General features: G+C 35.6%; 1 protein-coding gene across 1 annotated transcript in view; it reads right to left on the reverse strand.

Moving 5' to 3' along the window:
- LOC136036479 (protein PAT1 homolog 1-like) overlaps positions 1 to 23,681 on the reverse strand; it is a gene marked incomplete in the record, with an annotated part of 59,396 nt that overhangs the window by 27,369 nt on the left and 8,346 nt on the right. Inside the window, 5 exon segments of the mRNA XM_065718739.1 lie at positions 1,950 to 2,081; positions 8,292 to 8,456; positions 16,873 to 16,962; positions 17,949 to 18,028; positions 22,251 to 22,329. Of these exon segments, the coding sequence (XP_065574811.1) occupies positions 1,950 to 2,081; positions 8,292 to 8,456; positions 16,873 to 16,962; positions 17,949 to 18,028; positions 22,251 to 22,329 (546 nt within the window).

A 23,681-nucleotide genomic window follows, 5' to 3' on the forward strand; every position in this document is an offset into this window, starting at 1 on the left:
CTTCATTTATTAAACGTGAGATCTAGTTACATGCATTGCCTCACAACTTATGATTCACAGGTCACAGTTGCTTTAACGCCCCACGGGATACTGGCACAGAGTCTAGTTAGAAGGACACAAATACACCGGATTGAAAAAAGATTCGATGGCTCATGACAAGTCAAACAATGAATATATTTCTAGAGAGACATCCTGTATTCACAAAGCATAGAATTACGGGTTTTTTAATGAATTTATTCTATTCAAACCTCTGTTTGAATTTTTTAGACATTTTTTACACTTGCAGCATTTTATTTTTTTTCCAACATTCACAATTCAGTAAAAAAAAAAAAGGCGAAGAATATAGCATTGGACTTTACAGTCCCTACCGGCGGTGCTGATCATTTTGTGTCTTTCAGCCATGTAGTATCAAGGTGCATTGCCTCACAACTGTAAATCAAGTAGTTGTGGGCATCAAGCCATGGCTAATTTTAGAAAAAGCCAAGACACAGTCCGAATGAGCGAGAGCCAGATCTGACATATACCCTTTTCAGGATTGTATAGAAATTATGCAGGATTGGGGGCCAGAAATCCTGTGATTTCACATACCCTTCCTGTTACAAAGGATTTAAAGTATAGCAAGCTAAACACTTGGCTAGGACAGTATTCATAATAAATTGGTGAATATTGTCGCTTTTGAAATGGTACCATCCATAGAAAGTAAAATTCAACTCAAAATTGTAATAAATTTGACTGAGACACCAAAGAACCGCTTCCTCTGCTAACATGCAAAATATTTTCATTAAGGTTTTAAGTATGGTTATGCCCTAAGGTTTTCACAGTATCAAAACATAAACTTTTGAAACTAGTTAATAAGCGTTACCGCAATCAGGAATATTTCTTCGCATTCCATTTTGACACTGTTGAAGTCTATCGTAAAAAAAATAGCACTTACTAGCTAATACTAGCGCTACAGCCTATATTTAGTCGCAACACAAAGCCACCCACGGCCAAACAAAAAGCCATTTCAGTTTTTTTGGCTGTATTTACCTAAAGGGTTACTACTACCCGTGATCAAATACCTTCTATTAAAAATAACTTCAATAGTAAGTAACTTCAAACAACAATTAACCACATAATATTTTTTACTATTTTTTGCTACAACACAAAGCCATCTGAGGCTTAACACAGAGCATGTCGGATTTTTGACTATTTTTACCTAAAGGGTTAAACTATAATCAAATAAAGGATATTTTTTATGATGTATAATATATAAGATATACAAACTGGCAACCAGCGCTACACACTGGGTAAGCCCAATCTATGTTTGTCCATTTGGTCTAAGGTAAGAGGATCTGGACAGTCCCAGGGAATCTTGGTTCAAATACCCTCCCCGCAACAATTCTTCAAGAAATTTTGTTTGTTTCTCACTCTCTGAGATAAAAAGCCTTACGACAAGTAGGTTTGAACTGCAGCCCTCAGAGTTTCTAGGCACGGCTTCATCCACTGTGTTGTCACAAGATTCTCTGTTACTCTGTGCTGTCATTGATTAGTCCCATCCTGAAACTACCTTATCTTTAATGATATTCTTGACAAAATCCCAGATGGGTACATCTATAATAAACTGGAATTGGAAATAAAATGTATGGTGTCAAAAATGAAGCTTAATAAAAGAATTTCGCTTCTTGAAAATGACTATTTTTGTACTCCGAGGAAAACTCTCTCTGAGTCATAGTCAGCTCAACCAAAACGAAAATATAAATCTGACTTGTACAGATGTGCAACCCAGCTCTCATCTACAAAATCTCCAAACATTAAGTGTTACTCATGACATCCTTTTTTTGGCTCTCACAAACTACCATTGGGGATAATCTATGCCCTTCCTCTTTCAATGACACAAGGCACTAAGCATATCTAAGCTTTTTACCAATGATGCAAATATGAAAAAAAAACTTCTATAAAAATCATACCTTTGGTTCACCTCCCAACAGCTCTTTTTCTAGTTCTTCTGCGGAACGAATTTTTGAAACTGCACTTCCTGCAACACTTGATGGCCGATTGGGGGACATCAAATCTCTTTCCAGTTCTTCAAGCGTTTTAACCTTTATAATGCAAAAAATTAATAAGGTATTACAAAAAAGAAAAAGAAAAAAGGAGGTTCAGTCAAAAAGACCCTGAAATAAGAAGTTAAACGAATTTTGAAATACAAAAAAAAACCGTAAAGTATATATACAGCATATAAAGAAAAGGGGACGGGGATATGAATGGTTTAGTGTAATAAGCATATCACTAATTACAATATCAGCAGTAGGCTGTAGGCACATACGTACAGGGATAGGGGACTTCTGGTCTTATCCCCTCCTCCACCACAAAAATCGTCAGCTCATATCTTGTTGCATTTTCATATAATTCGTATATTTTTGTAACATGTCAAACTCTTAGGAAATAATACCAAAATGTGGATAAAAATTACATTCAAAAATGTTCCCATAAAGAAAAAAGATCCTATCTCAAATTAAGTAATTAAGAAACCCTTCTCTCCCTGTCTTGTCGTTTTATTCATTTCTATGTGCACTACTTCGAGGTTTTCTATACTTGCGCGTGAGAAATTTATAATCGATTTAGGGTGAGATAAATAATCCTCTAATCTGCAAACTATAGATACACCCAGGTCCAAGTTCCATTGACGTTAATTGGGGAGGGCTTCACTAGACCCCCCAGGACTTTGAAAAATATCTTTTCTGGTATTTTCATTGAAACAACTTTTTTGGTAGTTTCAATGAAAGAAAATTGCCCCCCCCCTCCGTAGGTATTTAAATAAATGCAATCCCCTGTCCCACTGCATTTTTTCAATTGACACCTCCGCCAAGGTAAAGGAGGAAGAAGGGGGGGTAAGTGGGATTTTGCAAAAGTTTATTATTTTGTAGATTTGACTCTTTTTTTTACTTTCCAGGAGGAGACCTTCAGTCATGGATAAGATTATTCCACAGACTCCAGACTTCAATCGAGCAACTTAGCTCGTAAGACAAAACACTTACTTCAAAAATTTTCTATCACAAACCCTGAAGGGCCAAATTCGAATTCTGGGTGAATAAATAAAAACAGGACAAACAGAAAAGCTTAAAACAACAACGAAAATTAAATTAGACGATACACAAATTGGGACACTTTTATATGGCTAATTGTTGGGTTATATTGTTTTGTCCTATGTGATTAAATAAATGAGTAAGGTCAGACCTTTTTCAAGTGCTTGTTTATCTCAATTGCAAAAGAAGGAAAACAGTTCTTTTCTTCTTTTTCTTTCGTTTTTTCAACCAAATAATTACCTTTAATACATTTATATTAGAATATTCAGCATCTTATCAGAATGTTCATATCGTTTCTTATACAGTGATCATGTTTAAAGAGGAAGTAGACTATATTATAGTCTACATTCTAGTTTTTATAATGATTTTCTACATGTAGCCTACATTTATAAGACAGTCTACATGTAGCCTACAGAGAAAGTAGGCTACATTACATAGATATTCAAGATTTTCAGTATACTACATGCATACTCATATTACCGTACAACATCTCATACGTTGACTATGTCTTGAGAGAAAGTGTGTTGTAAAAATATCCAGGTTTCCAACATAACCACAGCATTTCAGCCTACACAACACGGATCGTGTTTTAAAATTAAATCTACTATAAACATATGAGGATATTAGCCATCTTATAAATATATTCATGGCATTTCAGCAGCGTATATAAGCTTAGACACTGATAATGTATTTAAGAGGAAGTGTATTATAAGCATACAAAAATGTTCAGGATATTATGAACACATTCATAGTTTTTAGTGGATAGAATCCTATAAACCGATAACATTTTAGCCGCGAATATATTGTAAACATTATATTAAGATATTCTACATAATTTAATTAAATTCAGGTAATAAAAGAGGAAAGAGAAAAGTGATTGCTCATCTCTAAATTGAGCAACTATAAGTTCCTTCGAAGGCAAAAGTTTTATTAAAAAAAAAAAAAAAAAAAAAAAAAAAAAAAAAAAAAAAAAAAAAAAAAAAAAAATGTCAGAATCTTTCCCAGCTGATTTTTTTGTATACATTTTTTTTTTATTAAACCTATGTTGCAAAGCTTAAGTTATACACCTTTATGTTTTGCCGTACATAATGTTATCTTTTTGTTTGCTTTTTTTACTGTACAATAAATTACATCATAACTGGTGCTAAAAAAAAAAATACTAATTTATTTGTACAAAAACTAGCGAGGGTCACGACAAAAAAAAACAGACATAACAGACAGCGATTATCAAACAGTTCATGGTAACGAACTGTAAGTAAGGAGCCCCTCAGCACAATTTTAATAACTAAATAAAAACTCGAAACTCTAAATAAAGAAATGTTGATAACAATTAATGCATCAAAGCAATTGGATTTCTATGCTGATTCCAAATATATAAAAAATCTTCAAGTTTGATATCCATCAAAAGCTAAAAACTTGAGAAAAATTGCCTGATTTTCAAAAAGGAAGGGAAACATCCTCAAAAAGTCAAGAGATTGCAATAAAAATCCCACCATCAGATTCAGTAGGCTATATGAGAGAATCCTAGTGTAGTGGTATTAAGCTCCAGTAAATTTAAGATCAGTAAAAATGTGGAATTTTGCATTTTTGCTAGAGGAAAGATCATTGATGCTTGTTTATTTGAGGTCGTTTTTTTCCAAGGATTGTCGTATCAAAATAATGAACCTCCAAGATCGGGAGAGGGCTCATTCAAACAGAAATCGAAATTTCTAATGCACTTTTAAGTGAGCAAAACATTAGAGGGTACACTTAAATTTTGAGACAGCCATTTGATTCACAATAGTTGAAAGGTCTAATAACCATGCCTCTGGTTATGTCATGACCCTTCACAGCACCTGGGGAAAGGGCTGTAAGTTATACAACTTGTCCATAGTTTACCTATAGTATTTCTTATTGGGAAACATACGACCATTTTTCAGGGGGGAGGGATTTTAATGCGGGGGACGGATTTCCCAAAGGTAGAATATTCCATTGGGAGGAAATTTTCCAAGAGGGATTTTCCAGGGAGAGAAATTTCCTGGCATGAATAGGAAAACGGTGATTTGAAGAAGTTAAATTATAAAAACATTATTTAAATGAAAGCAAGGAGCAACATTAAAACTAGACGAACAAAAATAATTTAGTATATGAAGTGAACTGCCTCCTTCTCTATCACTCGTTGTTTACGCTAAAGTTTGTCCTTTTTCGTCAATTCCTTAAGAACGACTCCTGAAATTTCGAATGAGGAGTATTTTTGAAAAGCTTAAGACTTAGCGTAATGAGCGAAGGATTGAGAAGAGGGCATACCCCTCCATCACATATGGAGTAAATTTTGTTTGTTTTAAGTTTAATGTAGCTCCTTACTTTCAGCTGATGAAAAAACTTTTTTTTATTTACTTCAATTCAAAGGTCAAAAATTTCAATGATTTTTAAGAAATAACTAAATTTATTTCAAAATTAGAACTCAAATCTTGACAATTGAGTCAATCAGCTGTTTGGCTTGTCAACATTCACTCAAGTTCTCAAGAAATAAAAATACAAAAACAATGTGCTGGTTTGATGCGACATGCTATCCAGGGCAAAGTGAAAGCTTTATTTCGTAATATATTACGCTCAAACGATCTCAAGGGGACCTGTCACCCTATAGCAACCATATTACAATTTTAGTCAAAACAAATTCGAGGGTTAGGACTAAAAATACCCCCATCTTCATGCTTATCTGAGTTACACAATTTGTTCTGAAAAAAGCTCCTTCTATCAAAATCCCGGCGTCCTTCCTAATAATTGGAGACTCCTCACATTACTGATACTGCTAAAACTCAGTGCAGCACCAAGCCGCCTGAGGCCAACACAGCTACGCATGCTCCTCTTCCGTCCCAATCAATTCAAAGCCTCCCTTTTCATACCCTCCCACGAAGTTCCCATTTCCTTTAAATCTTTCTTTATGACATCCTCCCACTCCAACCGAGGACGACCAGCTTTCCGTTTAGACACAAACGGTTGGCCGAAAAGAACAATCTTCGGCAATCTGTCATCCTTTATCCGCAGAACGTGCCCTAGTCATCTCAGCCTTACTCACGTTATAGCCCTAGAAAGGAGTACTGAACCACCTTTCGTACAGCCCACTGTTTGAAATACGGTCAGTCAGCTGGGTACCTAGAAATCCATAGGGAATTTCTCTGGAATACATCTAATAAATTTTCATCCGCGTTTCGGAGCACCCATGCTTCTGAGCCATATTTGACCACTGTCATCACTGCAACTTCCAATATTCTAATCTTGGCTTGCAGAGTAATCTTCCTATTCTTTCAAAGCTTTTTTTAAGTATGAAAAAACACCCCAAGTCTTGGCTATTCTACTTTTAACATCTTCACAGCTACCACCGTCTTTGATAATAATACGACCAAGGTAAAAGAAGCTGTCCACCTGAAAAATCTTTTCGTCACCCAACGTAACCTTTTTATCTTCACTTATTCCTAGCCTTAGTGATTTCGCCTTCTTTTTCCTTTCCATTAGATTCCATGTTCTCCCAATTGTCTTCCCTGTGCTCCTTAAGACAAAGTCCATCCAAATGATCCATATTCATATAAAGGGAGGATAAAATACAACCCTGCTTAACTCCTGATTTAATAAGAAACCAGCTGCTAACCTCATTTCGTACCTTGACCACATAAGTGTTATTCTCGTACAAAGCACTAATCACTTTGATATATTTGTCTGGTATAGCATACGAGGATAAGATCTTCGTTAAAGCTCTTCTATCAACAGAATCAAATACTTACTCATAACCTATATAACCGACGACCTAAGGTGTTTGGTAACTCAGGCACTTCTCAATTGTAAACCTAAGTGTGAAAATTTGGCCTACAGGACTTACGTTCGGCCTATACTAGAATACGCGTGTCTTGTTTGGGGCCCAAGCGTCCAGTTAACCCCCGGGCTCAGCCAAGATATTAAGGCCCTACAAAAATGTGCTTGTACAATTATGATAAGAGAAAGCTATACTTTCTAGGAAAGGCAATCGAATTACTGGGACTCAAGTCCCAGCACGAAAACCGCCACCAAAATCCTATAATGAAATTTAGAAAAAACATTCTAAGAGCCTCAAAACACAGGTGTATCCTCCCCCCAAACGCACCCCTTAATACACTCACCAGAAGACAAAACAGGTTAGAACGAGTTTACTGCCGCACAATGCGGTATCAGCATTTTTTTTCACTTTTTCACGGGTGCTTTTAACAGCAAAATAATTGTAGTTATGTGTTTGTGCAATTTTTATGTACCTTATAAACAGCTCAGATTTAGTGCTTGTTCGCGCTATGTCGAGTGTGTCAATAAATATGTCTATGTTTAAAATGTTATTTGAAACAAAATTTAAAGAAATTTTTAAATAAGAGCCTGAAATCCCTCAAAATGACGTCCTGGCAAAACCGGTGTTATTTTTGAAGGGTTTCTAGCTCTTTTTCAAAAAAAATTCAGATTGTTTTTTACAAACATTTTACTATTACAACTAATGAAAATAATCATACCATTCATTAATCAGCTACAAATAGCTGTTTTTTCTCACAAGCCATTTTTTTACACTTTTTTCATATTGTGCTTACTAGGGCCATTTTAATCCCTTTTAGCCCTTTTTGGGCTCAAAATGTAATTTTCCCAAAAAGCAATTATTGAATTATAAAGGGAATAAAAAAAGGCATTAAGTGGTATATTCACTTTCATCCTAGCCAACTTATGTTGTCAACTACAAATTTACCCGATATTCTCCGAAAAAACAGATTAACACAAAAAAATACATTGAAAAAAAAATGTTGTTATCAAACACTGAATAATTTCTTGAAGCCAGTTTCATTAAGTTTATTTGAAAAAAAAGAAACTATTTAAACTTTCATTCTTAAGTAGAAAAGCCCATTCTGAAATTTTCTTTTACACCGAAGGATTTGTACACTAAAATCATTACCAGTATTTAACCTCTTTTAGTATTCTCCGTTGCTTTTTATGGACTTGGTCAGATAAGATTTCGAATGATTAACATTAATGTAAAAAGATGTGATCTACACAAATTTTTCAAACAAAAAACACTTAACTATGCCTGTAAACAAGCTCAATCAAAATGTACTATATAATATTCTATGATAATAAGTCGTTAAAAAAATCTAGCCCCCAAAACATTGCGAAAGTCAACCTGATCCTGGAAAAGGCGCCTGTATTTAAAAATATCAATAAAGAAAAAAAGAGAAAACCCACATTAGATGGGATCCCAAAGTTTTTGGTTGCTGGAAGCGTTCCAAGGCCAGGCGGGGGCTTTTGAACTCGCGGCAAGTCATCGGATGCCCAAATTGATCTGGCTATTGGTGATCCACTCACATCATGACTGAACATGGGAGGAGGTGGCGATGAATTACTAAAAATCTATAAAAAAAAATCATCAGTGGGGAATCAAAAGGTCGTATCTCTATAATTGTTAATTTCCAGAAGAGCAAAAAAAAACATAACAAATTTTTATTTCCCTTCTAATAAGCATAAAACCAAAACTGATTGATGCGTATTAATTTTACATATCAATCCGTTTTTATTTGAAGATTATCGGAGGGGAAATAAACAGTTCTGAGTTGTTTTTTTTTTTTTGACTCTTTTGAAATTTACAATTATCGAGATATGACCTTTTGATACCCGACTGAGGAAATACAGCATTATAATTAGATAAAGAAAATATTAACTACTCCAGTGGTTGATTACATGGTAGAAGCCTTACCTTTAGAGCCATCGTTGCCCTTTGTACCTCAACTGTGAGCCTTTTAGAGCCCTCGTTGCCCTTTGTTCCTCAACTGTGAGCCTTTAGAGCCTTCGTTTCCCTTTGTGCCTCAACTGTAAGCCTTCGTTGACCTTTGCACCTCTACCGTGAATAATTATGGTCATGTCAATCAGTATCATCACCCGCAGACATTCTCCAATTGATAAAATCAAACTGATGTCAGGATGTTGCCACACGATTAATTTAAAAGTTTACTACTCCCAAATTACACAAATTTAAGCATTTTTCGTGAGAATATTAACAATAATAAAATCCAGGAATAATTAATCAAATTATAACGCATTTTTGACCAAGAGTTAAAGCACAGGAATAATTGAGGTAGCTTTAAAGTTATTTCTTATATTTTAAAATCTTGTAATCACGTTGATTATTGATCGCTGTTAATAGGCATTCACTCAGCTAAGCATAAGCAAACCAGTTTCCCATCTTCAAATTGACACATTATGCGCATTCTCCAGACGTATTATCCAGAACTTGAGCATAGAAAGCATGTCCAAGTATTGCACTAGGTTTACCAGCTGCATAATGGTTGGTAAACCTAACTCAACACCTTGGGTATAATAGTTACGTCAAAGTACTGTACAAGACCTTTTTTATGCTTTACCAGCAACACAGTAATTAGCAAAGCTTGGTTCAAGGACCTTGAGCGTATTAGGTGCGTCAAATTATTATACCTGACTCTTTAGAGTGTTACCAACAGGAAGATAGGTAGTACCTTATCATGTGAAGCAATGCTGCCTCTAGATAAAGCTTGTCTTTGCATAAGCTAGCCACGCATGCAGCTGGTGACTATTTAAAGGTGACACGCAGTTACTTAGTGAATTGTAGCCTTTAACAAATAACTGTTAGGAACGTACGCATGATTTTGTATTTTTTTGGAGGGGGTTAGGGGTTTTACAAGACGAGTTTTAGAGGACATTACTCTCTAATCAAACAGAAAAATTGAAAGATTTCACGAAATAGATTATTCGGTGGTTTATTAACTAAAAATTGGCATTGAATTAGCCAAAAACGAAACTGAGAAATTTTTGCGATGTTAAACAAGTACGATGATAATTGTAAACAGACAAAATATTCAGGTTTTTTTCTTGTTTTTTCACTGACTTTAGAATTGTTTTTCTGCTAAAACACTCCTGAGAAACCTAGATTCTCTAGAATGCACCCTTTGTATCTAATAATAAAGCCTTCAGATGACTACTACAATTACTAGCAATTCACTGCAGCACCAAGCCACCTGAGGCCAACATAGTGTGCAAACTCTTCCCCCATCACAATCTATTCAAAGCATCACTTTACCCCCCTTCATAAGAAGTTCCAATTTCCTTTAAGTCCTTCCTATTGGCATCTTCCCACCTTATTCGAGGATGACCTTAATTTGTTTGTCTGTAGACAGATGACGGAACATGGCAGAACAATATTTGGGAACTGGTTGCAAATAAGAATGACTTCTAAAAGAAATTTTATTTTATTGGGATTCAGGCCAATTTTATCCTTTTGCAGTGAAATATACTACTACTATTACTGATTTTACGCTGCAGTACTGAGCCGCCTGAAAATAACACAACCGCGCACGGTCCTTCTTTACCAAAATCTATTTAAAGCTTCGCTCTTTACCTCCCACCCATGAAGTTTCAATATCATTTAAATCTACTTTAATGCCTCCTTTCCACCTCTTTCGGGGATGATTTGTTTGGACCCATCTGGATGGCCAAAAGCACGATCTTTGGCAGTTTGCCATCCTTTATTCGCAAAACGTGGTCTAGCCATCTTAACCCTTTCGGTCACTGTGCCCTCACCCGAAGACATACATTAAATACCTCATTTTGAAAAGCCCGTAAGATGAAGCAACTTCGTAGATTTGCGCTCCATACTCACCAATGTTCAAAACATGAGTGGTACAGTTTTCATCAAAATTACGTCAAATTTTAATTTGTTGCGTTTTTTTTAAGTTGAATTCCAATTGCGTACGAGGAAATGGACGAACCGGATATGATTACTCCAGTTCTACTGCATTTCTATGAGAATAATTATGTAAACAACTACTAATTTTTTGTTCTTAATCTTCGGAGCCATCTGTCGCCACTTATTTTTGGCAATAAAATCTACATAGGTCAATGATTTGTTCAAAATATGGTGTTCTTGTCTGAAGACAGCGTGACTCGCGCTCCACTTTTCAGCCGGTTTTGGCAGTTTTTGGTTATGTTATTTCTGGCGGGTTCTTCTTTTGTTTTGTTGTTTTCTTTATTCGTTTTTAGTGTGTTTTTTTTTCCTGTCTTTGTACATACTTTTTAGATTTCTTTTTCCTGGTTCATCTGGTATGCGTCCAGCAGAGTCCGTATGTGGATATTATAAGCGCGTTGAACGAGATAGATTCTGATCTGTCTGAGCTTTCCGTCTTGGCAAACTTGGATGACAAAGAGGAGGATTGGACACCGCCAAACGAGCGGAACCAGAGTGATGATGCTGAAATGTTGTCAGAAAGTGTTGACCAAGAAGATGCTGAAGATGCTTGACGAAAAATGGCGCGGAAGCGGCAAATCCAAAGGTACGTCGACTCATCTGAAACACCGCTACATTTAAAAGATGCCCTAGATCGTGGAATAAGTCAATAGCCAGTTGGACGAGAAGAGCCTGTGGAATACTTCAATGAGTATTTTGGTTCGAACTTTCATGAACGTGCAGCAGAATAAACTAACTTATACTCTGTCGAAGAAATAGGAACGAGTATCGGTAATACTGCTACGAAACTAACGAAATTCACTGGAATTGACATTGCTATGAGTTCCTTCTAGTATCCCAGATATCACACGTACTGGAGCAGCCAAACTCGCCGCTTATAGCTGACGCCTTAAATTTCAACAGATTTTGAAGACTTTGGAACTTCTTTCACTCGGCTGACAAAAACGGAAAGGATCCTCAGAGCCCGGATTGGTTGTGGAAGGTGTGACTTGTCATTGACCAAGTTTTGCAAAAAACTGAGTGTCACACCTTCTGAATACATTTCGGTTGATGAGCAAATGGTTTCTTACACTGGAGCCTTAGACATAAAGCAGCATATACGTGGCAAACCAATCCCATGGATCATAAACATCTTCACGCTCTGCAAAATCAATGGCGTAATCCTGCCAAAAACAAATTAGCCAAAAACGAAACTGAGAAATTTTTGCGATGTTAAACAAGTATGATGATAATTGTAAACAGACAAAATATTCAGGTTTTTTTCTTGTTTTTTCACTGACTTTAGAATTGTTTTTCTGCTAAAACACTCCTGAGAAACCTAGATTCTCTAGAATGCACCCTTTGTATCTAATAATAAAGCCTTCAGATGACTACTACAATTACTAGCAATTCACTGCAGCACCAAGCCACCTGAGGCCAACATAGTGTGCAAACTCTTCCCCCATCACAATCTATTCAAAGCATCACTTTACCCCCCTTCATAAGAAGTTCCAATTTCCTTTAAGTCCTTCCTATTGGCATCTTCCCACCTTATTCGAGGATGACCTTAATTTGTTTGTCTGTAGACAGATGACGGAACATGGCAGAACAATATTTGGGAACTGGTTGCAAATAAGAATGACTTCTAAAAGAAATTTTATTTTATTGGGATTCAGGCCAATTTTATCCTTTTGCAGTGAAATATACTACTACTATTACTGATATTACGCTGCAGTACTGAGCCGCCTGAAAATAACACAACTGCGCACGGTCCTTCTTTACCAAAATCTATTTAAAGCTTCGCTCTTTACCTCCCACCCATGAAGTTTCAATATCATTTAAATCTACTTTAATGCCTCCTTTCCACCCCTTTCGGGGATGATTTGTTTGGACCCATCTGGATGGCCAAAAGCACGATCTTTGGCAGTTTGCCATCCTTTATTCGCAAAACGTGGTCTAGCCATCTTAACCCTTTCGGTCACTGTGCCCTCACCCGAAGACATACATTAAATACCTCATTTTGAAAAGCCCGTAAGATGAAGCAACTTCGTAGATTTGCGCTCCATACTCACCAATGTTCAAAACATGAGTGGTACAGTTTTCATCAAAATTACGTCAAATTTCAATTTGTTGCGTTTTTTTTAAGTTGAATTCCAATTGCGTACGAGGAAATGGACGAACCGGATATGATTACTCCAGTTCTACTGCATTTCTATGAGAATAATTATGTAAACAACTACTAATTTTTTGTTCTTAATCTTCAGAGCCATCTGTTGGCACTTATTTTTGGCAATAAAATCTACATAGGTCAATGATTTGTTCAAAATATGGTGTTCTTGTCTGAAGACAGCGTGACTCGCGCTCCACTTTTCAGCCGGTTTTGGCAGTTTTTGGTTATGTTATTTCTGGCGGGTTCTTCTTTTGTTTTGTTGTTTTCTTTATTCGTTTTTAGTGTGTTTTTTTTCCTGTCTTTGTACATACTTTTTAGATTTCTTTTTCCTGGTTCATCTGGTATGCGTCCAGCAGAGTCCGTATGTGGATATGAAGAGCGCGTTGAACGAGATAGACTCTGATCTGTCTGAGCTTTCCGTCTTGGCAAGCTTGGATGACAAAGAGGAGGATTGGACACCGCCAAACGAGCGGAACCAGGGTGATGATGCTGAAATGTTGTCAGAAAGTGTTGACCAAGAAGATGCTGAAGATGCTTGACGAAAAATGGCGCGGAAGCGGCAAATCCAAAGGTACGTCGACTCATCTGAAACACAGCTACATTTAAAAGATGCCCTAGATCGTGGAATAAGTCAATAACCAGTTGGACGAGAAGAGCCTGTGGAATACTTCAATGAGTTTTTTGGTTCGGTCTTTCATGAACGTGCAGCAGAATAAACTAACTTATACTCTGTCGAAGAAATAGGAATGAGTATCGGTAATACTGCTACGAAACTAATGAAATTCACTGGAATTGACATTGCTATGAGTTCCTTCTAGTATCCCAGATATCACACGTACTGGAGCAGCCAAACTCGCCGCTTATAGCTGACGCCTTAAATTTCAACAGATTTTGAAGACTTTGGAACTTCTTTCACTCGGCTGACAAAAACGGAAAGGATCCTCAGAGCCCGGATTGGTTGTGGAAGGTGTGACTTGTCATTGACCAAGTTTTGCAAAAAATTGAGTGTCACACCTTCTGAATACATTTCGGTTGATGAGCAAATGGTTTCTTACACTGGAGCCTTAGACATAAAGCAGAATATACGTGGCAAACCAATCCCATAGATCATAAACATCTTCACGCTCTGCAAAATCAATGGCGTAATCCTGGCCTTCGAGGTCTATCGGGGGAATCCTTACTGACGAAGAGTATCCTTACTGACGAACAGAAAGAGTCAGAATTAGGCCCAGGTATGGTTCTAGCCTTGGCAATTCGTGTGCACCTCTTTCCTTATACGAAACTTTTTTGATAACTTTTTTACAAGCATACCTCTGCTACAAGAACTGGAAAAGAAGGGGTTTTAGGGTAGAGATACCATAAGAGTAAACAGGGTACATGGTGCAACGCTCGACTCTGATACAGCCCTCAATAAAAGAGGCCGAGGATCTGGCCATAAATTAGTAAGTGGCAACTTGTGTCTAGTGAAGTGGATGGACAGCAGTTCAGTCATTATTGCCTCAAATATGATAGCGAATGGAGAAGTGAAGAAATGGTGCAAAAGAAAGGCTGAAGTACCGCTAAGGCAACCGCGAGCTACTGCACTGTATCAATGGGCGGAGTCAGTAAACTCGACCCAATGGTTTCGTATTATCGAGTCTTCATTCGTTCCAGGAAGTCCACTCTGTGCATTGTGTTCCACATGACCAACTTGACGGTAGTGAATATCTGGCTTGAATACACCGAATTCCAAAGGCCCAAAAGTCCAAGAACTCTATGGACTCCCTGACTTTCCGTCTACATGTGCCCAAGTCTCTGATTATGAGCAAAAAGGTGACATCCATGAGACAAGGGAGGATAAACTCAGTCCCACCGACGAACGACTTACTGAGACGGCCCAAAATAGGAAGGCGAGTTTCCGAAGACCATGCTCTACCTACCTACATGCTCACCTAGAGGCGACTCTTATCCCCAAAGACGTGAAAAAAATAAACTTCAAAACAGATGCAAAAATGCCCCATGCGTCATGAAAACCCACTTCAGCTGCACCAAATGCAAGGTCCCGTTATTTCTGAAGGAAGCCATAAACTGTTTTGTAAAATTTCACCCTCCTAAATAAGAACGTAAAGTGATATAAGAATATATTTAAATGAAACGAGAACGTAATAAGAATGTATTTGGTAATCTCTGTTTTTCATTGATTTTTGTAGATAAAGTATTTGAATAAATGAACAGTGTTATTTTGCCCTCAGACAAGTACATTCGAAATCTGGCACAAGGAGAGATGTAAAAATTCTGAGAAAAATACCGTGTCATCTTGGTGTGTCATAAGTCATAAAAACAAAAGTTGTATGATTCTCATCTGCTCCAATAAAATTCGTGACTGAAAGGGTTAAGATTGATTTCACTATATCTCTAGAAACTGGGACTGAATTACAATTTTCGTACAGTTTATTGTTTTATAAATGATCAGTCAAACGGGTACCTAAAACTAACCATAAATAAATCCTTTGGAAATGAAATATAACTTTTATTAGTACAATTTCTGAGGTTCAAATACCATTTTTTACTTTAATTTTGAATACCTACTCACAGTTTTCAACGGACAAAAGTTTTTTGGTAATATCTTTTATATTCTGTCTTGGAAAACTTTTAATGTGCTTTCAAGTTTTTGCTTCTAAATAAACAAGATTTTAAGTGTTTACTATTATTATATCTAAAAGTCATTAAAGTGTATTTAGCATCTCAATGACTTATCATAACAGTATATTTCAGCTATAGTAGATATATGTTAGGAGTCAATGCTCGCTTGTTCCTTATAAGTACAAAGAATGTGGGAAACTTATAAGGGAAAAAAAGGAAGTCCATCTCTGAGAAAAAAAAAACCACAACTAGCACCATTTCGCATTACCCGGACAAATTACTAAGATTTGACTAAAATATATAAGCATATATTAATTGTATGCATCTTTTTATATGTTATTTTTTTACTTTTTGGAATCTAAAAGATACACAACAATGACTTTACCAAATTAGCAAAACAGGTAAATTTATTTACAATCTCTACAACAGACCTATGTTCTACAGACCAATCTAGCCCTAACTATTTTATACTAATTTAAAAAACAAAGAATCAGCCGATTTTCAACAAGACATCCCAGAGGATCAAAAACAAGTTACTTTAATTGAAGACCACATTTTAAAACATTATTATTAAGCTTGTTGCAAATGTTCCTAGTTCCAATGGGTGATACAGAACTGGCAATGACAATACAATTTTATACTATGGCTACAGAATGCTAAAGTCTGCTTTTGGCGAAAAACAACCATTGCTATCTAGTATTGAGCAAAAAAACCAACAAGGTAATGATAAAAAAAAACAACTAGATTCGTTATACGTTTTTACTATCTTATTTTTTTTTGTTTTTTTTTTACTTGATCAAAGATAGGCTAGTTGAATGAGAATTCGCACAAATTTCTGCAGACTTACACAGTACTAACTATTTTATAATAAATAAATAATTTCAAAACAAAAAAATTTGCCTAACTTTAGATCGATTTAAATAAAGTTAATTCAAATACAAACAAAAAATTAAAATTAAGGATATTTTAAATATTTCTAGTTCTGATGATTCGCGTTACACTGTCAGGGGCGCAAGTGAATTCATTCAAAAGCTTTGCTAAAGCATTATTCTCTCAAAAATAGGGTGAACAACCGCTTTCCAGATATACTGTTCTTGATATTTTAAAGAAAGCAGTTGTAAATGGAACTTTCAAAAATCAGCTCAAATATCAAATTCCAGAAATATCGGCTAATTTTGTTGGCCTAGCGCAACTACTTATCTTTAAAACATCAAAGGAAGCCAGTGCAGCCCAAGACAAAATCTCTTGGGATAGATAGTATATTAATCAATGAAACAGCATACCCTTTTGATACTGGCAGGCAGAGTTTTCGTTGCGATATCAGAGTCATCTTCGTCAACTAGCTGGGATACTGAAGCTTCTAAGGCCATTTCCTATAATTAAAATAATACGAAACACAGTAGGAAAATCATAATTGTAAATGGACTACGAAATAATATTCAGTTAATAATGAACAAAAAAAATAGAACAAGAACTTGATGAAGGAAAAAGCAAAAATTATATTTTTATGAATGCCACAGGCAAAGACACATGCGCAGATTTTCTGAGGGGAGGGGGACAGTAACAAGGCAATTCAAAAAAGAAGTACCCAGAAATCCGGGAGAATGTACGATTTTGAGTGAGATGGAAGGGGGATATGCAACGAGGCTTATCCCCTGCAGTGAGTTGTTTGTATTAGTAACAGAAGTAGCAGTAGTAATAGCAGTAGATAGATAAATAACCAAATAAATTATTGCTTTATAAAGTTTTCATTCAACCAACGGATGTTTTATCGAAATTAGAAGAAAATACTTCAGAATGTAGTGTCTTAAGTTACCCAAATTGTTGTTTAACATTTTAAATAAGGGACAAATCCTCATTCATATGATGACACAGAACAAAATATTTTCCTTCTGACAACAGAAAATTATTGCATCAGGATGTTCCGATGTACTTTGGCGGACTAGAAAATGCTATGCTGGAATCGAGCCGATTCGGGCAATAGACACATAAGCAGAATATTCGCAATAAGAGATAGAAATTACTCATAAAGTAACTTGCTGCATAAGGCTTTCCAAAACATAAGTGCCCGCAAAAATGTTCAGGCTATTCAAAGTCCAAATACATTCACTAAAATATAACGAATAATACTATAGTTTTGATAAGTAGAGGAATGATTGTTGTATTAAACTACAAAAATAAAATAAAAATAAATAAGATCGAGCTTAACTAGGTTGATAGCATTTCAAGCTAAGCGCGAATGACTAAATGGCATCAATCATTTTTCTGTTCTATCCCACTTAAGTTCTTAGTCATATTATTTTTTTAATTTTTCAATTCATATTTTAATTTATCAACATTAGATTCATTAATTTCTTACCTCGTCAGCCATATCAGCTTTGTCATCAATGTTGGCATTAAAGCAATCAACCTTGGTCGCATCTTCATCCCAATCTTCCCCTGAAAATTAATGAAACTTTGAACTTTGATATATATATATATATATATATATATATATATATATATATATATATATATATATATATATATATATATATATATATATATTCCGTATATATATATATATATATATATATATATATATATATATTCCGTATATATATATATATATATATATATATATATATATATATATATATATATATATATATATATATATATATATATATATATATATATATATATATATAAAGGAATATAGCAGCCAGATTTAATCCCGAATCTAACACTGAATGTGCAAAATTCAAAAGGGTTGTAGAAGCTTGTTCAGCAGAATGCTTCATTCGAAAACCAAATTGAAAATCATGACGAAAACGTTTAGAATTTGGAAAAGCCATGAAATAAGAAAGCATAGCTTTTTCAAACATGAAAAGCCTTTTTAGAGAGCCAAGAGCTATGACCTACTGCTAAAGACTTGTTTCAGCATTAAGCCACACAAGGTTGAAAAACTGGAAAACATACCTACTCAAGGCCATATCCAGAAGGGTTAGGGGGTTTGAGCCCACCCCCAAATTCTGTCCAATTCGTGAAAAATGTAACAAATTCTTAATGTGTTGTTTAATGTTTTTTGCACCCCCCTCCCCCAAGAAAAATCCTGGTCAAGGCCTTGCTCCGACTCCAACCTATTCCATTGAATTCTTCTGCTTGGGCTAACTTCCCACGCGTTTCAGATGATTGGACTACATTCTACATATGGCGAGCCTTTAGACTCTGATCAAGTGCCTATAATGTCTTAACTTTTTTTTTTTATAATCCTACCCAGGTTAATGTAGGATATCAGGGCTTCAGTCTTCTAGTCCTTCTTCTATTTTTTTCTGATTGAAAAAAATAACAAGAGCTAAGAGCTCATATGGCACTTGTGACGATGTTGGAAGAGCCAAGAACCAAGAGCTCATATGGTACGAGCTCTAGCAAAATTCTAAGAATCAATAGATTGCTTTAAAAGGAAAATCGGAGGCTTAATGCCGGTCGTGATTTAAAATAAGAGCTCTAAGTCACGAAGTCCTTCTAAATATCAAAATTCATTAAGATCCGATCACCCACTCGTAAGTTAAAAATACCTCAATTTTTCTTATTTTTCCTCTCCCTTCAGTCCTCCAGATGGTCGGATCGGGGAATACAACTTTATCAAGTCAATTTGTGCAGCTCCCTGACACGCCTACCAATTTTCATCGTTCTAGCACGTTCAGAAGCACAAAACTCGCCAAAGAACTGAACCCCACCTCCTAACTCCCCCAAAGAGAGCCAATCCCGGTTTCGTCAATCACGTATCTACGACATTTATAAGCGTTTTCCAAGATTTTCGGTTTCTCCCCCCCCCAACTCCCCCCATGTAAAAAGACCTGGTCAGGATTTGAAAAAAGAGCTCTGAGACATGAGTTCCTTCTAAATATCAAATTTCATTAAGATCCGGTCACCCATTCTTATGTTAAAAATACCTCAATTTTTCTTATTTTTCCAAATTAACAACCCCCAGCTCCCCCAAAGAGAACAGATCCGTACCAATTATGTCAATCCCGTACCTATAACTTTTGATTATTTTTCCCATCAAGTTTCATCCCGATCTCACCACTCTAAGCGTTTTCCTTTCCAAGATTTCTGGTTTCCAAGATTTCTGTTTTCCCCCTCTTACCCTCTATGTCCCCGGATCCGATTCGAATTGAAAATAGAGCATCTGAGACATAATATTCTTCTATATATCAAGTTTCATTAAGATCCGATCATCCGTTCGTAAGATACCTCGATTTTCACGTTTTCCAAGAATTCCGGTTTCCCCCTTTAACTCCCTTCAATGTCACCGGATCTGGTCGGGATTTAAAATTAAAGTTCTAAAGCACAATATCCTTCTAGATATCAAATTTCATTAAGATCTGATCACCCGTTCGTAATGTACAAATTCCTCATTTTTTCTATTTTTTTCCGCATTGCCCCCCACCCCCACCCCACAACTCCACCAAAGAGAGCGGATCCGGTCCGGTTATGTCAGTCACCTATCTTGGACTTGTGCTTATTCTTTCCACCAAGTTTCATCCTGATCTCTCCGCTTTAAGCGTTTTCCAAGATTTCCGGTCCCCCCCCCCCAATGACAATGGATCCGGTCGGGATTCAAAATAAGAGATCTGAGTTTTGAGGTCCTTCTAAATATGAAATTTCATTAAGATACGATCACTCTTTCGTAAGTTAAAAATACCTCATTTTTTCTAAATTTTTGAATTAACCCCCCCCCCCCAACTCACCCAAAAAGAGCAGATCTGTTCCGGTTATGTCAATCCCGTATCTAGGACTTGTGATTATTTTTCCTACCAAGTTTCATCCCGATCCCACCAGTCTAAGCGTTTTCCAAGATTTTAGGTTCTGGCCCCCAAACTCCCCTTGACCAGCTCCAGTCGGGATTTAAAATAAGAGCTCTGAGACATGATATCCTTCCAAACATCAAATTTTATTCAGATCCGATCACTCCTTCGTAAGTTAAAAATACTCATTTTTCTAATTATTCAGAATTAATCCCCCCCCCCAACTCCCCCAAAGAGATCGGATCATTCCGGTTATGTCAATCACGTATCTAGGACTTGTGATTATATTTCCCATCAAGTTTCATCCCAATCTATCCACTCTAAGCGTTTTCCAAGATTTTAGGTCCCCCTCCCAACTCCCCCCAATGCCACCGGATCCGGTCGGGATTTAACATAAGAGCTCTGAGACACGATATCCTTCCAAACATCAAATTTCATTAAGATCTGATCACTCCTTCATAAGTTAAAAATACCATTTTTTTTCAGAATTAACCCTCCTATCCCCAACTCCCCCGAAGAGAGCAGATCCGTACCGGTTATGTCAATCACGTATCCAAAACTTACGATTATTTTTACCACCAAGTTTCATCCTGATCCCTCCACCCTAAGCGTTTTCCAAGATTTTAGGTCCCCCCAACTCCCCCCAATGTCGCCAGATCCAGTCAGAATTTAAAATAAGAGCTCTGAGACACGATATCCTTCCAAACATTAAATTTCATTAAGATCCGATCACTCCTTCGTAAGTTAAAAATACCTCATTTTCTCTAATTTTCAGAACTAACCCTCCCCCCCTTACTCCCCCAAAGAGAGCAGATCCGTTAAGGTTATGTCAATCACGTATCTCGGACTTGTGCTTATTTTTCCCACCAAGTTTCATTCCAATCCCTGCACTTTAAGCGTTTTCCAAGATTTTAGGTTTGAAATCAAGTATTTTAAAACAGCGAAAAAAAAAACTTTTTGATGACCCTATTTGTAAGCATCTACAATCTTCAAGATTAATCTTTAAAAAATTATCCTTAGGGGGGGGGTTCTGCAGCTAATGCATTATTTGTAATTTTCCAAGTTTTCCTAAAAGGATTGTGGTCAATCTCAAGTCACATTCACATCTTTCTCTTGTAAAGCAAATTCAAGGGATTTTTGAAGATCAGACGAAGGTCATTATTTTAAGTGGTTTGGGGTAGGTGGGATATTCAGGAGAGGGGGCAAAAAAAGGATGTCTGGTCACTTTTTTTTATTTTCCCATTAGGTCCTTAGGGAAAATATTGGAGGGTACAGGGGTCTTCTTTCCTGTGCACATGTATGGTTATTGCCTCTCTAAAATGAGTTGTTTTTTTTTAATTCCAGCTAGTTTAAAATAAAACTAAAATGAACAATCTTGAGAAGAAATTTAGTAATTAGTAGCAGCAAACTATTTCTTAGGCCATTATACTCTCACTCCTAGGTAGAGGTAGTTGTACAGTTTTTGCACAGTACAAGCAGATTAGAATGTGCAACTTCATCAATAAAAAGGTTACATGGAATACATTCATGGATGACATTTTGTCTACAGACTTTGTTTTCACATTCTATGTTTTAGCAAAGTCGGGGGGGGGGATATAAGACCAAAGCATTACCATCACCCCTATTTTTTCTGTACAGCAGCATAATCTCTATTTTTTAAGATAATAACTGTTATATTTAGTTAATTGTTATATTTATTATATATATTATAATTATAATAATAATATTATAATTGTTATATTTAATTGTTATAAAGGTATTAATTGTTATATTATATTTTTAAGATAGTAATTGTTATAATTGTTAATATAAATAAAACAAACCTATCCTGGGTCAGCTATCTTATGGAATTAAAAAAATTTACTTACCATTACCAAATGTTTCATCATTCAATGCATCATATTCTTCTTCTATCAATATATCGCCTTCTTCAACTCTATAATGTGGCTGCAATGAATATTATTATAAATTAAATAAATATATATTATATTTATATTATATTTCTATATATAAATATATATAAATAAATATATATTAAATATATATAAATATATGTTATATTTCTAATATTATAAATATTAGAAAATTTAAAAAAAGTGCCAAACAACCTTTAAAAACTAACAAACTAATCCAGCATTTGGTACAGAGCTGCTTAGTTTATCATATAGGAGAAACATCATCAAACACTATGATCCACAGTTTGGATGAAAACCCAAAAGGCGGTAAAGTTAGCATGCCTCCCAGGTCAGTGGCCATATGTGAATCTTTAAGTTATGTCTTTGATAGAAGCAGGTATAGATTCAAGGGCATGTGGGGTTGACCCCTCCCCCTTAGCATGGGCAAAAAGATCTATCATTACATTTCTGTGACTTGATTGTGACATGTGTGGAAGAGGTTCTGATCATTCCAGAACATTGTGGAATGATAAAAAAAGAGGTATTAAAAAATGATAAAAGAAACAATGATATAAAAAAAGGTTCAAAAGGTAAGAAAGAATGTGTTGCCCATGTTTTGACAATGCTCTAAATTTTCCTATGTCAAAAAATTCTTCCATCCACAGTGTTAGAAACTCCATTGGAGTAATAAAATATATTTGCTTTTTTTGGTGCTTCTGTGAAGTGCAATTATTTTTAAACCAGAGTAACGAATACACATTTATTTGGTACGTGTGAAACATACTGTATGTAAAGGCATGATTCCTTGCAGTTCATGATGTTTTTTATGGTGAATGAAGTCACACTTGTAAATTATGGATCAAAAGAGCAAAAAAGAAGAGATAAATGATTGAATTACAATGATGTCATGTACTAATATAAAAGGCTATCTATTACCTCTGCAAATTAATGTTGATGTGCTTTTAGATTGGTGATGTGAGAGCTATGTATCTGAATGTCAATATAACAGGTATTACATAATCTCTATGCCAAAATTACCTTGGGTAAAGCTATGTCATCAAAGATTAAGAGATTTATTTCTAAAGTAGAACAATGTACTTGTAGGACAGATATAAGTAAATATTTCAGAGTGTTTTAATGTAGTTTCCAGAATTTTAGAGTGTTTCTTCATGGACCATCAAACCACTAAATATTTACCCTGACATCATTAAATACTTATAATATATAAGTAATGTAAATTCAAATTCAGTTTTTAATTTTTCAAGGTACCAAGCAACATGCCAGCATATAGATAGGACCTACCTGCCAAAGCCTAAAAAATGCATAGGAATTTTGATTTTATGAATAGGTCTCACAAGGAATAAAACCCTTGGCAAAATGATCATGTTTGTGTGAAAAATCTGT

Source organism: Artemia franciscana, chromosome 15, assembly GCF_032884065.1.
Source record: "Artemia franciscana chromosome 15, ASM3288406v1, whole genome shotgun sequence".
Taxonomy (NCBI): domain Eukaryota; kingdom Metazoa; phylum Arthropoda; class Branchiopoda; order Anostraca; family Artemiidae; genus Artemia; species Artemia franciscana.